This window comes from Rutidosis leptorrhynchoides, chromosome 5 (genome assembly GCF_046630445.1).
Source record: "Rutidosis leptorrhynchoides isolate AG116_Rl617_1_P2 chromosome 5, CSIRO_AGI_Rlap_v1, whole genome shotgun sequence".
Taxonomy (NCBI): Eukaryota; Viridiplantae; Streptophyta; class Magnoliopsida; order Asterales; family Asteraceae; genus Rutidosis; species Rutidosis leptorrhynchoides.
In genome coordinates this window covers 63,053,003-63,069,699 of record NC_092337.1, presented here as the reverse complement: position 1 = coordinate 63,069,699, position 16,697 = coordinate 63,053,003, and the positions used below count along the sequence as shown (strand labels likewise).

The window sequence follows — 16,697 nt, the reverse complement described above, 5'->3', positions numbered from 1 at the left end:
TAGTAACCTTCCGAAAATGGAAATTCTTTAGTGAACCATTACTATCAATATAGTACTATATACTATTGTCTGTTAGGCAATGTCTGATCATACGTTCTATCTTTAGGTTGAGATCTCGGTCACGTCCTTCCGTTCAATTCTTTCGTGGAATACTCTTTTGTGCTACTAAGGTGAACTTCATAGCCCCACTTTTTAATGTTTTATAATTGTTTTACAACTTTTGGGGTGAGACACATGCTTGCTTTATAACTGTTTTACACTTAGACACAAGTACTAAATTGTTAACTATACTGTCATGCTTTGATTCATGCTAAATCCCTACCGTAATATCGTCAATTGCTACGTTTAAATGCAAACTTAATTATTGTGAGTAGGCCTATTGAGAGTAATGTCTCTAACCATTCGACCGTTGGTCTTTGGTTACATAATAATGATTCCACGACACTGACAGTACAAGGTGTCATAGGGTAAACTTGTTTAGTAGCGATATTACAAAATGCAGCAACACTTTTAGATTGATATTTCTATATCAATCAACTTTAAACTAAATCTTGTGGTCTAAAACTTTGGATATTATTTATAAACCTGTGAATTTCACTCAACCTTTTTGGTTGACACTTTAAGCATGTTTTGTCTCAGGTGATGATTGAGCTAGCTGTTTGCAACTTTATGATGATAGATTTGATGCTTGCATGGAGTCCACATCGCATATTATATTTTAGTTCATAAACATTTATTTTAAATTTTAATAATAATGTAAACATGTATTACTGCTTCCGCTATTTTATTGACAAAGGTTTTATTTAAAAAGTCTCATATAGAGTCGTTCTCATTTATACAACTGTGTTATGATATGATTGGTCACAATTACCCCTGGTCCATTTTGGGGGGTGTGACAAGTTCCCATCTCGAATATGAATAGGTGAATCTTTCATTATATCCTTTCATCCTAGATGTCATGTTAAATTCAAGAGATACAGAGTGATCACTCTCTTCTAGATTTAACTTTATCAGGCCTTAGACATCTGACTCTTAACGAATAAGAGGGACGAATTCCATCTTGACTACATACGTCCTAGATATATACTTTGTATTACACCTGAGCTCTTCCTTATGAACTACCATATTTCAGAATAGCGAAGGAAAGAATCAAGGCATAATACTTAGTGAATATCCGAACCCAATATGTGTCTCAGGTCAGAGGATACAATGATATTCGCCTTTACTCAAGATTACATGTGATCAACCACAAAGGCTCCATTTAGTAAATCTTGAGGGCGGGTCTTCCAATATTTTTATCCCACAAATATCTATGAACCTTGGTTGCAACCTTGCCCCACATTCATCCCGTGAATGTATACCAATCCAAGTTCATAATAGTCTAAACCTCACATTTGCTCCCACAAATGTGATCGACTACGGAATTTAGAATAATTACTTATTCATAGATAAAATATGCAAAATAGGAACCTGACTCAAGATTAATAAATTAACACCATAATTATATTAATTAGTTTGAACCGCTTCGTTTCGTTACAATACTCAAAACAGATCACAACCAATCACTAGAATATCGAAGCCCTAATGTACTAACATGCCCTTGATGTTTTTCACCATATAAGAGTTTCGTGAGTGGATCCTCTATATTAAGATCTGTGTGAACTTTGTGAATACATATCTTTCCCTTTTTAACTTCATCCCTTATGTAGCTGAATCTCTGCTCAATGTGACGGGTCTTTTGGTGAGCACGAGGTTCCTTGATTTGAGCAATCGCACCCTCGTTGTCACAAAAGATCTCAAGAGGGTCCTGAATGGAAGGGACAACTCCTAAGTCGTCAATGAATTTCTTCATCCATGCAGCTTCCTGAGCTTCCAATGAGGCAGCAATATACTCCGACTCTATAGTGGATAATGCAACAACATCCTGTTTTGAACTCTTCTAAGAGACCGCACCTCCATTTAATGTGAAGAGATAATTGGATTGTGATCGAGAATCATCTCGATCAGTTTGGAAGCTCATGTCCACGTAACCTTTTACAGCGAGTTCCTCCTCACCAGACCCATATATTAGAAACATATCCTTAGTCCTCCTAAGGTATTTCAATATACTTTTAACCACAATCCAATGACTGTTTCCTGGGTTATTCTGATATCTACTTGTCAGGCTAAGAGCGCATGACACATCCGGTCTAGTGCATATCATTGCATACATGATTGACCCAATGGCAGATGCATATGGGACTTTCTTCATTCTCTCTTGTTCATCTTTCGTGGTGGGGCACTGAGATGAACTAAGGAGAGTTCCTCTTTGAATAGGTACCAAACCTTCCTTAGAGTTCTCCATCTTGAACCTTTTCAAGACCTTTTCAATGTATGCACTTTGATTCAAACCTATCAGTTTCTTGGATCTATCCATGTAGATCCCAATCCCCAAAACATATTGTGCTTCTCCAAGATTCTTAATGGAGAAGCATTTACTTAACCAAGTTTTAACACCTTGCATTGCCGAAATATCGTTCCCAAATAATAATATATCATCCACATATAATACAAGGAACATGATAGTGCTCCCACTAGCTTTCTTGTATACACAAGCTTCATCACCATTTTTAATGAAGCCAAATTTCTTGGCCTCCTCATTAAAACGATGGTTCCACATTCTAGATGCTTGTTTCAATTTGTAGATTGACTTCTCTAACTTGCATACCTTTTTAGGATATTTCTGATCAACAAAACCTTCAGGCTGTACCATATAGACATCTTCCTCAAGATATCCATTTAGGAAAGCGGTCTTGACATCCATTTGCCATATTTCATAATCATAATGAGCAGCAATGGCAAGTAATATCCTAATAGACTTTAGCATTGCCACAGGCAAAAAAGTTTCATCATAGTCAACCCCTTAAGTTTGAGTGAAACCTTTTGCTACAAGTCTAGCTTTATATGTATCCAAGTTTCCATGTATGTCGGTTTTCATTTTGAAAAGCCATTTACAATCAACTAGCCTTGAGCCAGTAGGTTGTGCAACAAGTTCCCAAACTTGGTTGTCATACATGGATTGCATCTCAGCGTTCATGGCTTCCTGCCATTTATCTTTATCAATCCTTGATAAAGCATCTTGGTAGTTTGTTGGTTCATCCAAATCAACCACATAGCAACCATCCATGAGAAACCCATATCTCTCAGGAGGATTACTAATCCTACCAGATCTGCGAACGTCATGTATACTTTGATTATCCATTTGATCATTCTCAACATTTTCATGTTGAGTGCTAGTGTCAACCAATTGTGTATCATTTACTTGATCTTGAACCTCTTCAAGATCTATCTTCCTTTCACTATTTCCTTCCATTAGGAACTTAGTTTCAAGGAATTCAGCCTTCCGTGCAACAAATACATTCTGCTCGGAAGGATCATAGAAATAGTATCCCATATCATTCTTGGGATATCCTATGAAGATACACTTCGTGGATCGATCATTCAACTTATTAGGGACGTAACGCTTAGGATAAGCTTCACATCCCCATACCTTTAAGTATGATAGAGATGGAGGTTTTCCAAACCACATCTCATGAGGAGTTCGTTCCACTTTCTTGGTTGGGGCCATATTTAAAATACGAGCCGCGGAGCATAGACAATAACCCCAAAATGATAGAGGTAACGAGCTTTTAGCCATTATTGATTGAACCATATCCATTAGGGTTCGGTTCCTCCTTTCGGAAACTCCATTAAGTTGGGATGTTCCGGGAGGAGTAAGTTGCGAGATAATCCCACAATTTTTAAGATGATCTTGGAAAGCATCGCTTAGGTATTCACCTCCTCTATCGGTACGAAGTACCTTGATTGTCTTTTTGAGTTGATTTTGTACTTCGTTTTGATATTCCTTGAAAGCTTCAAAAGTTTCGTCCTTATGTCTTAACAAGTAGACATATCCGAAACGACTGAAGTCATCAATGAAGGTAACGAAGTATCTTTCACCATTCCTAGTTATGGGCTTAAAGGGTCCACATACATCCGAATGTATTAATCCCAATAAGTCCTTAGCCCTTTCATAGGTCCCTTTGAAAGGTGCTTTAGTCATTTTGCCTTGTAAACAAGATTCACATACATCAAACGAGTCTAGTTCATTTGATTTCAAAAGTCCATTCTTTTGAAGTGTATGCATTCGATTCTTGTTTATGTGACCAAGGCGACAATGCCATAAGTAGGAATCACTCAAATCCCTTTTGAGTTTCTTGGTGTTTGCATGGAACATTGAGCTATTGTATGATGTGTCGTCATGAACCAATTCATAAATACCATTCAAAGGCGAAGCCTTAAAATAGAACACATTATCTAAATAAACATGGATATCATCATTAATGAAATTAATATTAAAACCATATTGTTTCAAACAGGATACAGAAATAATGTTTCGAGATAAATCGGGTGCATACAAAATATTTTTCAAAATAAGCTCCAAACCACTTGGTAGCTTCAAAACAAAGTCTCCTTGAGCTTTCACTTGCACCCTTTCTCCATTTCCCATGAAGAGACTTGTTGTTCTCGCATCTTGATTACTTCTTTTAAACCCCTACAAAGAATTGCAAATATGAGTTCCACATCTTGTGTCTAATACCCATGTATTAGAAGAAGTAATACTAAGCTCAATGTATACTATATATACATTACCTGAGGTTTGCCTTGCATCCCTCTTTTCTTTCAACTCCTTTAGGTAGACCGGGCAGTTGCGTTTCCAGTGACCCATTTCACCACAACCAAAGCACGGATCTTCCTTGGGGTTTGCTTTACCAGCAACCTTTTGCTTCTTGTTATTGTTGGTTGGGGTAACCATCTTCCCCTTTCCCTTGCCCTTGCCTTGGTAGGTGGGTCCTTTCCTCTTAGCCACATTTGGCTTAGAAGTATTATTGATTTTGGACCCGCCTTCATTGATCATAAGCACGGGTGAAGCCCTTTTACCCATGCTTGCTTCGGCCGTCTTAAGCATGATATGTAATTCGCCAATGCTCTTATCCCAACCATTCATATTGTAATTCAATACGAATGTGTCAAACCTTTTTGACAAAGAATTAAGGATAAGGTCTGTGGCTAATTCATTAGACACGTTGCAATTTAGACGGTTCGCTCGATCAATTAGGCTTTTCATCTTAAGGACATAAGATGAAACGGATTGGGAGTCGTCCATCCGACATGCATGAAGCGCTCGAACCATTTCGAAGCGCTCGACACGAGCTTGTTGAAGGAACATCTCCTTCAATTGTGTGATCATGTCATATGCACTATGATGCTCGAAGTCCTTTTGGAGTTCGGGTATCATAGTCCCAAGCATAAGGCAAGCGACTTGCACCGAATCGGTGCAATACTTATCCCAATAAGTCATGCCTTCTGTATCATCCTCGTTCGGTTGATCGGGAATGGGGTCTTCCAACACATACGCCCTATCCTCTAGTTTGAGGACAATTCTTAGATTGCGAAACCAATCCATGAAGTTCCTATGGTTGAGTTTTTCCTTTTCAAGGATAGACCTCAACGATAGGTTGTTAAAGTTGATTGGTGCGTTTGGAATGTTGTTGTTATTGGCGGCCATCTACAAAATTTAACAACGTTGTTTAAGTATCAATATTAATTTAACAATCAATACTCTTTAAATTCAATTGATATTTATTAAATTTTAGAATCCAACGGTAAACCAAATTTCGGTTAGGTGACCTTTATCCCGTCATTTGATTTAGCTAGGTAGTCATTATATGACAATTGCAATCCTTTTGCAACTTTTAAGTTATGGGATCATGCAATCCTTTTGCATGGCATATTTATCCCATCAACGCCTATTTGTTCCTCATGCTTCGGTGACCCTAAGTTCATGATTCCCAAATCAAGTCGTCCTACTTGTGTAAACGTGTAAATTTAACTTAACATACAAGTGGTTAGGTGACCTTTATCCCACAAGCATGCGAAATTCACCTTAATCATATTAGTTTGCTCATAATGGTTAGGTGACCTTTATCCCATTATGAGTTCCCTAATTATTTTTAAGTGTCACACAAAAGGATGGCGTTTAACTTGTTTGCCTTGTTAATAAGGGATTTTAAGTTTTCATTATTTCTAGTTTAAGAAAACCTTTTTGCCATACACCAACATGCATTTAGTGTATGGTACTTATGAAAAACAATTTTCATGTCTTGTAATTAAGCCAATTACTTAATATAAACCATTTTATATATGTTTTAATAACCAATTATTATAACCCATTAGCCATTTTTAATTTAACCATTAAATTATCGTTTTGCATGTCGTTAATAATGTCTAATTTAACCAATTAAATTGTCATTTTGCTTGTTGTTAACTTGTGATTTACTTGTAGTAACCAAACATACAAACACAATAAACAACCATGCATGCAAAACAAATATGTTCACAATCAAGCCAATTTGGTAGACATTTGTTTAGCCGAAAACAAATACCACCGGTTAAGGGGTTATAACACAAAGTAGGAGATTTTAAATCTCCCACTTAATCTTGCATCCTTCCTTGTGTTCTTCATTGTCACCTTCTTGTATCTTCATTTTTACAAAATATATCCTAATACATTTTTCTCTAAAAAATGAAAATACAACCTAATCTATTTTACATGCCAAATATAAAATAAATTACATAACTAAAATTAATATTACATACCAAATGAATAATTAATATTACAAACCAAATGAATGAATATTACAACCACATTGAAAGATTAACAAATCAACCAAATAAACATTCATTCAAACACAAGATCATGGCTATGATTGTGAACATTAATATATCAACAAATATGACCAAAATGGAAGAGTCCAAAACCCATTTTAGGACTCAAACAAATCGGCCAAAACAACATACCTACCCAAACCCTTTAATTTTTGCATTTTTCTTTCATGCATGTACATAAAATGCAAAATATAGTGGGTTTAAAAAAACATCTCGAAGCATATTCCATCAACTTCGGCTCTAGATACCATTGTTGGGATTTAACAAGTTCATAATGCTTAAAACCATTTAAGAATCTTACAAAGCGGAAGCATGTATATTACCATTTAGTAACTTGTTAATCTTTAACCATTTTAAAGTTAAACCCCAAGAAAGGATCAAGCTATGAAATATACTTACAAACTACAAGCAAGAAAAGAGTTTATATCTACTCCAAGCTTGTTGATAAGTGATGAAGATGATGATGATGAATGGAGCTCCAAAAGAATGAAACCTCAAGTTATTATACCCCAAACTTATGCACCAACACCCTAGCTTTGGTTAGGATTTAATTGACACTTGATTGCTTGCAAAAAAAAAATTTGAACACCCTTGTTCTTGCTCCAAACTCACGGCCAGATTCAGCAAGAAGAGAGCAGAATTTTTGTTGCTTGTTTTGATGTGTTTTGCATGTGTTTGTAGTCTCCAACATGTCCTGGTTAATATGCTTATCGCATGGGAAGTAATCTAATAAACAAATGCATGCTTACTTCAACTCCCATGCCACTTCCATGTTTTTATATAAAATAGTTTTATAAAACTAGATTTTATAAAACTAGTTTTATAAACTAAATTTTATAAAACACATTTTATAAACTTACATATTATTTGTTATGTACATTTTATAAAACCAATTTTATAAAATGTAACATAACTTAATTAATTATTTAACCTATAAATAATTAAATCCTTAATATATAAATTATTCCATAATATATATATATATATATATATATATATATATATATATATATATATATATATATATACACACATCAAGTATTATTATTTCAGAAACCAATTTCTTAAAATTCAAGTGTTGCGTATTTAATCAACGATCTAATCGCTAAGATCAAATACTAATAAGGTGTCGGTAAGCTTGTTATTGGGTATGACCCGACTTGCATCAAAACATATTAGCCACGTTAATTTAATATGTCTCTCGGGCATACGAAATACCTTCAACATCAACCTTGATAACATCCCAAAACTTTTCAAAGAACCTAAGATTGAAACCATCCAGGCCCGGGGCTTTCGAACTACCGCAATCGTTTAATGCTTCCACAATCTCCGCTTCACTAATAGGAAACTCTAAAGTATTTGCTTCTTCATAAGTTAAAGTTGGATAAACTAACTCACAGAGACTAGGTCTAGCTCCCACTTTCTCTTCAAATATGCACTTAAAATGATTGAAAGCTGCTTCTTTTATTTCAAGTGGATTTTCACACCAAACCCATTAATAGACAAACCTCTAATATTATTTTTGCTATATCCTCTTTTGATCACCGAATGGAAGTACTTTGTGTTCTCATCACCCTCAAGAGTCCACCGAATCCAAGCTTTTTATTTTAACATATTTGACTTGATTTTTTCCCTTTGAAACCATTCTTTTCTAGCTTCTAACCATTGCTTCCTTTCAATATCATTTAAACACCCCAATTCAGTCCTAAGCTCAAGAGAACTAGCTACAGACTTGAAAACTCAATTTCGCCTTCTAAATTACCGAACTTATGAGAACTTATTGCCTTTAAAGAAAGTTTGGTCTTTTTGAGCTTATTTCTCAAACAACAGTCTAACCTAGATCCGCCCCCTCCATTTTCTCCCCAAGTCTCTTTAATAATCTCATCAGCTCCGTCAATGTCAAGCCAATCATCAAAAACTTTGATAGGTTTCGGGCCGAAGTTTTTAACGTCGTCCTTGATGATGATAGGACAATGATCCGATTTACCCCGATCAAGTGCAACCACCGATAAACAAGCCCAAACATTTTGAAAAGAACCATTAATAAGAAACCGGTCAAGTTTGCTAAACTTAAGTCCATCATCACTAACTCGTGTAAAGATCCTACCACCCATTGGAACGTCGATAAGCCCCGAATTGACAATGAATTCGTTGAACCTCTTCGCCCAACTTTCAATGAAATTACAATTGAGCCTTTCATCAACATTTCTAACTTCGTTGAAATCACCACATATAACCCACGCCTCATCTTTGTGTACCAAGAGAAGATTATACAAAACATCCCAAAGCTTCAATTTGTTTTCATCGTCATGAAGACCGTATACGTTTATCACACAAAAATCCTTCCCCGAACTCTTCCATTTACCTCGTATCCTAATACAATGATTAGAAACAAACGAATTAGCAACTTCGAAGCAATTAGAATCCCAAATAATAAGTTGCCCACCCGATTTCCCCACTTTCTCCTTTTGAATAAAATTACAGTTAATATTACCCCAAAGACCGCGAATCCAATTTAAATCAACACAATTCAGTTTGGTTTCCTGTAGAACAACAAAATCCGGTTTTTCTGACCTACTGATACTTTTAAACCAACCGATTTTACTTTCTTTACCAACCCCGAACCCCCAATATTAAGAGAGAGTATTTCCATAAAAAGGCTTATTATATTCCTTGTAGTGACACTAGTATAGCATCTATTTATCTATACTTCTATATTATCATTTATCTATACTATTATCTAAAAGGGGATTTTGGTGAGCTCATGAAGCTGAGTTGTCTACCCTGAGATAACTCATGATTACACGTAGCTTCCTCTCATGTTGTTGAGGATGTCATATTTCTAAAATTTAAAATCTAATAAGGTTTTAAAATCTAATAATGTGTTAAAATGTAAATAAAATCTGCTTTGATGCAATTATGGTTCTCTAGCACGCCTCTTTTTGCCGGCATCTATAAGAATTCAAACTCAAATTTATTTTCCTCATTATCATCTTCTTCTAATCTTCTTTATTTAATGTCTGATTCTTCATCTTCCTTCATCACAAGTTGTTTTGGGTATATCATAGAGTTGTTCTTTTTTTTTTACTTTGTGAATATTTGTTTCTGAATCTTGAGCTTTCTTTGTTGAGGTTTTGACCACTGTTCTGTAGGTTCGATACATTTATCTATTGAGTTTAAGGTGTAAATCAGTACTTTAACTATATAATTATTCGAACTGTATCCATTTTAGGGTTGTGTTTATTTTAATTTTTTTTCCTTCTCTATAGTGTGATGAGGATAAAGCTAATAATAAATTTGAATATCAAGATAAGCTTAGTTAGTTACATATTTGTATATCAACTTATGTATAGCTGTAGGTGTATATCTCTTCCTATTTTCTAGCTTCTGTATTGTGTATAAATTGTACCACATCTGTTATCAATAATAACAACAACGATTGCTTAATCTTTCATAGTGGTTGCCATTTCAGTAATGGGGTTCAATTTACTTCTATCATACAATAAAGATGACAGTTTTAAAAGTTCATTACTAAGATGGTTCTTACATTCTTTTATCTTTTGTGAGATTCCTTATTTAGGCCCGAGATGCAAGGAACCGAGTGATGAAATTAAATTAGAAATTCTTTGTACAACTCAATGGAAGGACACAACTATGGCATGTTGTTTTCAAACTTTTAACTTCATGTGTGGATTGAGTATGATTATGACTATATTATGTGTACATTTGTTGAAATGACCTAAACAAAAGTATCAACATAGTAACCTGCATTTCAATATACAGGTTGTTTGAAGTTTGTTGACATTTTCAGATTACAAATTTTCAATGAACATGATTGTGATTGTGTAGTTAAGATTTCATTGTGGTTATTTTTACTCGCATGAAATATCCAAAAGTATCAATCATTGTGTAACTTATTGTGCAATTTAGATCTCTTTAGATAAGGCATTTCAGGTATCAACGTGAATAAATTACTAAGATGAAAAAATTCTTTGCCTAATAAATTATTAAAGTATTGCTGTCCACTATAAGGTGGTTTTAAAACCTATTATTATGGCTATCAATTAAATGATGTTAGAACCTTATTCATCCAAGTCTTTTTATTTGTTCATCTTTTGACAAAAAGGTCAAGAGCTGATAGACTACAAAATTTTGAATCCAAATTAGTATTCACTATAAAATATCAAAAGAGCCCACTACATAATATAAATAGAAATGGTATTTTTTTTTTAGTGGTAGTCCTATGGTGCATTTAAAGATATAACCGCCCTAAATCTAACTTGATGTATAGTTAAGGGTTAAAGCTAAAATAGGCTACAAACTTACACAAATGTACCGATGTCGCCCACAAACTCATTTCCGTCCTACTGTCGCCTATAAACTTTCAAAAAATGTGCTAATATCAACATTTAATAGTTTTGGCCTGTTACATACTAATTTTGACTTGATAAATTTTTTTTTTTTTTTTTTAAGAATTAAGATCCAATCCACGAACGACACGTATTAATTTTAACCAGTTTAGCCGGTAACAAGTCAATTTTGTTTACATTGGTACACTTTTTGAAAGCTTTTGTTTACATCGGTACACTTTTTGAAAGTTTGAAAGCTTTTGTTTACATCGGTACACTTTTTGAAAGTTTGTTCTTGAGGGGGCATGATGAGGATAAAGCTAATAATAAATTTGAATATCAAGATAAGCTTAGTTAGTTACATATTTGTATATCAACTTATGTATAGCTGTAGGTGTATATCTCTTCCTATTTTCTAGCTTCTGTATTGTGTATAAATTGCACCACATCTGTTATCAATAATAACAACAACGATTGCTTAATCTTTCATGGTATCTTGAGCCACGATCTCTCTTTATGGTCGGCAACCTTCATTTTTTTCCAGTTAACAAATGTCTACACATACAATTCCAAACGATGTTGATCCTACTAAGCTGATCATCATCGTTACTCTCACCAACATCATCAAACTTACCTCCCTTAACTATACCTCTTGGAAGCTCCAAACCCAAGCTACCCTCGATGGTTATGGCCTGTTCAAATACCTCGATGGCACTTTCCCTGCACCACAGCCAACCTTGCAAGAGGAGAATACCTCGATGCCAAACCCTGCTTATCTATCTTGGGTGCGACAAGATCGTCTTCTCTTCGGTGCACTTATCGGTACTTTAGATCAACAGATTGTACCCCTTGTCTCTCTTACCACTACAACGAAAGAGATGTGGGATACATTAGCTAGCACGTATGCGAGCTCCTCTCGGGGACACATCAAGCAACTCAAGATGCTCCTCAAACACCTTACAAAGGGACCTCAAACCATAACCGAGTACATGAACTCGATTAAAGCTTGCACTGACCAACTCGCTCTTCTTGGGGCTAAGCTTGAACCAGAAGACATAACGGACAAAGTGCTTGATGGGTTGGATTATTCCTACCAAAGCGTTATTGATTCTGTTAATGCTCAGGATCAAGCCATCACTTTCGCTGCGCTTCACGAAAAGCTAATCAATAAAGAGCTTAGTCTTGCTTCTCAACCCGTAATAACCCCCCTTCCTGCTACAGTTCACGCCACCTTCACTCGTAGCAACTACAAACCTTCACCATCAAATACAAATCGCTCCACCAATCAGATTCCTACTGCAAAATCCCCACAGTCATACACGGGTTCTCGACCTTTCTTGGGTCGATGTCAGTGGTGCAACACCAAAGGGCATTCCTTGCAAAAATGCCCAGTCTTTGCTGAAAATTATCCAAATATTCAGCCACCAACATACAAATCTAATGCGCCACAGGCTCATGCTGCTACACTGGGATCAACATCTGCTCCTTCATGGTTGCTTGATTCTGGAGCTTCACACCATGTTACTCAAGATATTGCTAATCTTGCTCTCCACAATCCCTATGATGGTACAGACGAAATTGTGATTGGTAGTGGTAAGGGCTTATCGATTACTCATATCGGTTTTACGTCTCTTCCCCCTAAGACTAAACCACTTTCCTTATCTAATGTTTTGTGTGTACCTCATATGAATCGTAACATCCTTTTCGTTTATCAATTGTGTCTTGAAAATTACTTACTAATTGCATTTACTTCTGATTATTACTATGTGAAGGGTCGAGTCACGGGAGCAATCCTTCTTCTCGGTCAGCCTAAAGATGGTGTCTACGAAATCAAGTCTGCTATTTCTCAACTTGTGGCTTACTCTGCTGTTTGCGCTTCTCCAATGGATTGGCACCATCGTTTGGGTCATCCATCTCTATCAACATTTAAATCTTTACTTTCTTTGTTGCAATTAAAAACTTCTAGTAATTTTTCATTTGATTGTAACGCATGTCATTGTAATAAAAGCCACAAGCTTCCATTTAATAAAAGCACATTACTTTCTCATTCTCCTCTTGATGTTATCTTTACTGACTTATGGACGTCCCCTTTCCACTCATTTGATGGCTTCAAGTATTATGTTATATTTGTTGACCATTATACCCATTATATATGGTTTATCCCCTTAAGAAGAAGTCTGAAACAAAAGACGTCTTTATTCATTTTAAAACACTAGTTGAAAATCATTTCTCCACTTCCATTAAAACCCTTTGCTCCGATAATGGTGGGGAATATCAAGCGCTTTCGGACTATCTATCAATAAATGGTATCTCCCAATTAACATCTCCTCCTCACACACATGAACACAATGGGTTTGCTGAGCGTCGACATCGTCATATTGTTGAAACTGGCCTGTCTCTACTTTCCCATGCAAATTTACCGACTGATTTTTGGTCTCTCGCCTTCACCACTGCATCATATCTCATTAATTGATTACCTACCCTGACTCTCTCCAACATCTCTCCATATGAATCACTCTTTGGTACTACTCTGAACTATCACAAGCTGAGGAGTTTTGGTTGCCTCCGTTATCCTTGGCTTCGCCCGTACACCACACATAGCTTGATTCACGGTCCATTCCTTGTGTCTTTGTTGGCTACTCTGCCACTCAAAGTACTTTTCACTGTATGGATCCTGCTACTAAACGCATCTATACCTCTCGTCATGTTCGATTTGTTGAAAATGATTTTCCTTACCCACGACTGTCCGCTACAGACACTACACATCTCTATCCCTCTCTGGACTCCTGGTGTCATCTTGACATCCCTGTCATGTCTACTTCGCATCCCCCTATACCTGACCAGCATGGTGCGCAATCTGACCCATCTGACCATACTCCTACACCACCATCGGTCAACTCTTCACCCGCCACTCCTACACCTCCTCCACAACCTACTGCCACCTCCACCATGACTACACGTTCTAAACATAACATCTACAAACCAAACCCAAAGTATGCCCTTACTATTACCAAGCACTCGCGTCTTACCGAGCCTATCAATGTTGTACAAGCCTTAAAGGATCCTATGTGGAAAGATGCTATGCTTGCCGAACTCAAAGCTCTTCATGCACTTGGAACATGGGAGCTTGTACCGTCTACTTTCACTCAGAATTTAGTAAAATGCAAATGGATCTTTCGTATAAAGTACAACTCAGATGGTACAGTTGAGCGCTACAAAGCGCGACTAGTTGCGAAGGGATTTCAGCAACGTGGTGGTGTTGATTACAAGGAAACCTTCAGTCATGTAGTCAAACCAGCCACTATTCGTACGCTTCTCAGTTTAGCAGTTACTCATAATTGGTCTCTTCGCCAGCTTGACATTAACAATGCTTTTCTCCATGGTACTTTACACGAGGAGGTGTTCATGGCTCAGCCGCCTGGATTTCCTGATCCGAGTTATCCTACCCATGTTTGCAAGCTTCGAAAAGCTATTTATGGCCTCAAGCAGGCTCCGAGTGCGTGGTATAATGAGCTTACCATATTTTTGCAGGGTTACGGTTTTAAGAGGTCATTGTCAGATGCATCTTTGTTTATTCGTAATACTCATACTGCGCCAATTTATCTCATTGTTTATGTTGACGATATCGTCCTAACTAGCCCTAATACTAGTGTTCTTAATGAGTTTGTGATGTGTTTAGCAGCTAGATTTAAACTCAAGGATCTCGGTGCTTTGAGTTATTTTCTTGGCGTTGAAGTAATTACATCCTCTAAAGGGCTATTTTTAAGTCAACGCAAATACATCCTTGATCTCCTTCAACGCACAGACATGTTATATGCAAAGCCCTTTTCAACACCAATGGCTACCTCGTGTTATCTGACCCTGCAATCTGGCTCGTTAATTGCGAATCCCACTGAGTACCGTGCACTTGTTGGAAGCTTACAGTACCTCAGTCTTACACGCCCTGGTGTTGCCTTTACTGTTAATAGGTTATCTCAGTTCATGCATTCTCCGAGGACATATCATTGGGCTGCCCTAAAACGTCTCCTACGTTACCTCACTTGCACCCTTGATTATGGGATTCATCTTGTGCGTGATTCGCCATTACATGTGCATGCGTTTTCTGATGCTGATTTGGGGGGGGGGGGGGGGGGGGGGGGTGGTAATAAAGATAATTATCACTCTACAATGGGCCATATTGTGTTTCTAGGTCGTAATCCAGTCTCTTAGAGTTCTAAGAAACAGTGGTTTGTGTCTCAATCTTCAACCGAAGCTGAGCATAAAGCAGTGGCTTCTACAACAGGAGAAACCATGTGGATCTGTAATCTGCTTAAGGAAATGGGTGTCTCTTATGCTCAAAAGCCTGTTATTTATTGTGATAATCTTGGTGCTACGTTGTTAAGTGCTAATCCTGTCTTTCATTCTCGTATGAAACAATGGGCCATATTGTGTTTCTAGGTCGTAATCCAGTCTCTTAGAGTTCTAAGAAACAGTGGTTTGTGTCTCAATCTTCAACCGAAGCTGAGTATAAAGCAGTGGCTTCTACAACAGGAGAAACCATGTGGATCTGTAATCTGCTTAAGGAAATGGGTGTCTCTTATGCTCAAAAGCCTGTTATTTATTGTGATAATCTTGGTGCTACGTTGTTAAGTGCTAATCCTGTCTTTCATTCTCGTATGAAACATCTCGCATTAGCTTATCATTTTGTTCGGGAGCAAGTTCAACAAGGTGCTATTCGAGTTACTCACGTATCTTCAGATGATCAACTTGCTGACCCGTTTACTAAGTGATGGAAAATCGCGTGTATTTTTAAATTTTATAAACGGAGCGGAACGATAAAAAAAATAAACATATTTTTATTTTAATATAAAACTTTCAATCAAACATTCACACGATTAACGGTTCTCAGCAAGATCCAGTTACACAACTAATAATTGTCAAATAAAAAAATTTACAAAGTGGAGTTTAGATATACCTTAGCGAGCGATGCAAGAACAGAAGAAAATAATCGTCCACGTCTAGATTGAAACATATATTCAAAGTGTATGAATATCTCTATGGTTGATCCACACAGCACCTCGAACAACACCGGAGATTGCTAGATCTTGAACCACCAAATAATAAAAACACTAAACACACCTAGTGTGTATTTACGTTTAAAATGAAACAAGAACAAAAACTAATTTCTGTATCTTGCATCATGTGATAACAATCACATATTGTTATTACTTTGCACGAACCCCAAATAAACAAAATTAGAATATATGTAGACTATTCTTTTGATTACACCTCAACTTGTTCCCACAACAGCCATGTAATTTCTTTTATTTTCTTTCGTACATAAGCAAACTTAAATTATGTTGTGCGGCTATATCTCTCAACAACCCTTTGTATTTATTTGATCGTGTATATTTATCGCAAGAAAGAAAGATACTCCGTATATAAAAAAATATTGTGTTTTGTTTTTTTCGGTTTAAAAAAAAAACAAACGTACAACCCATTTGTTATATATTGTTATTTTAGGTTTAGATTATTAAGATATAAATATCTTTAATAACTTAACCCCAAAGTAATTTCCTTTAGACATTCTAAAAGAATAATTTAACATGGACAAAAATTTCT

The 16,697-nt window shown here is 36.3% G+C and overlaps 1 protein-coding gene across 1 annotated transcript in view; it reads right to left on the bottom strand.

Annotated features, from left to right (window-relative positions):
* The window catches only part of LOC139848688 (uncharacterized), a 55,543-nt gene extending 45,633 nt beyond the window's left edge, over positions 1 to 9,910 (bottom strand). Inside the window, exons 1-3 of the mRNA XM_071838397.1 lie at positions 9,836 to 9,910; positions 8,480 to 9,212; positions 7,966 to 8,112 (exon numbers count right to left, since the gene is read on the bottom strand). Coding sequence (XP_071694498.1) covers positions 7,966 to 8,112; positions 8,480 to 9,212; positions 9,836 to 9,910 — 955 coding nt within the window. The remainder of the gene's footprint in view (positions 1 to 7,965; positions 8,113 to 8,479; positions 9,213 to 9,835) is intronic.
* Positions 9,911 to 16,697: the final 6,787 nt, after the last annotated feature.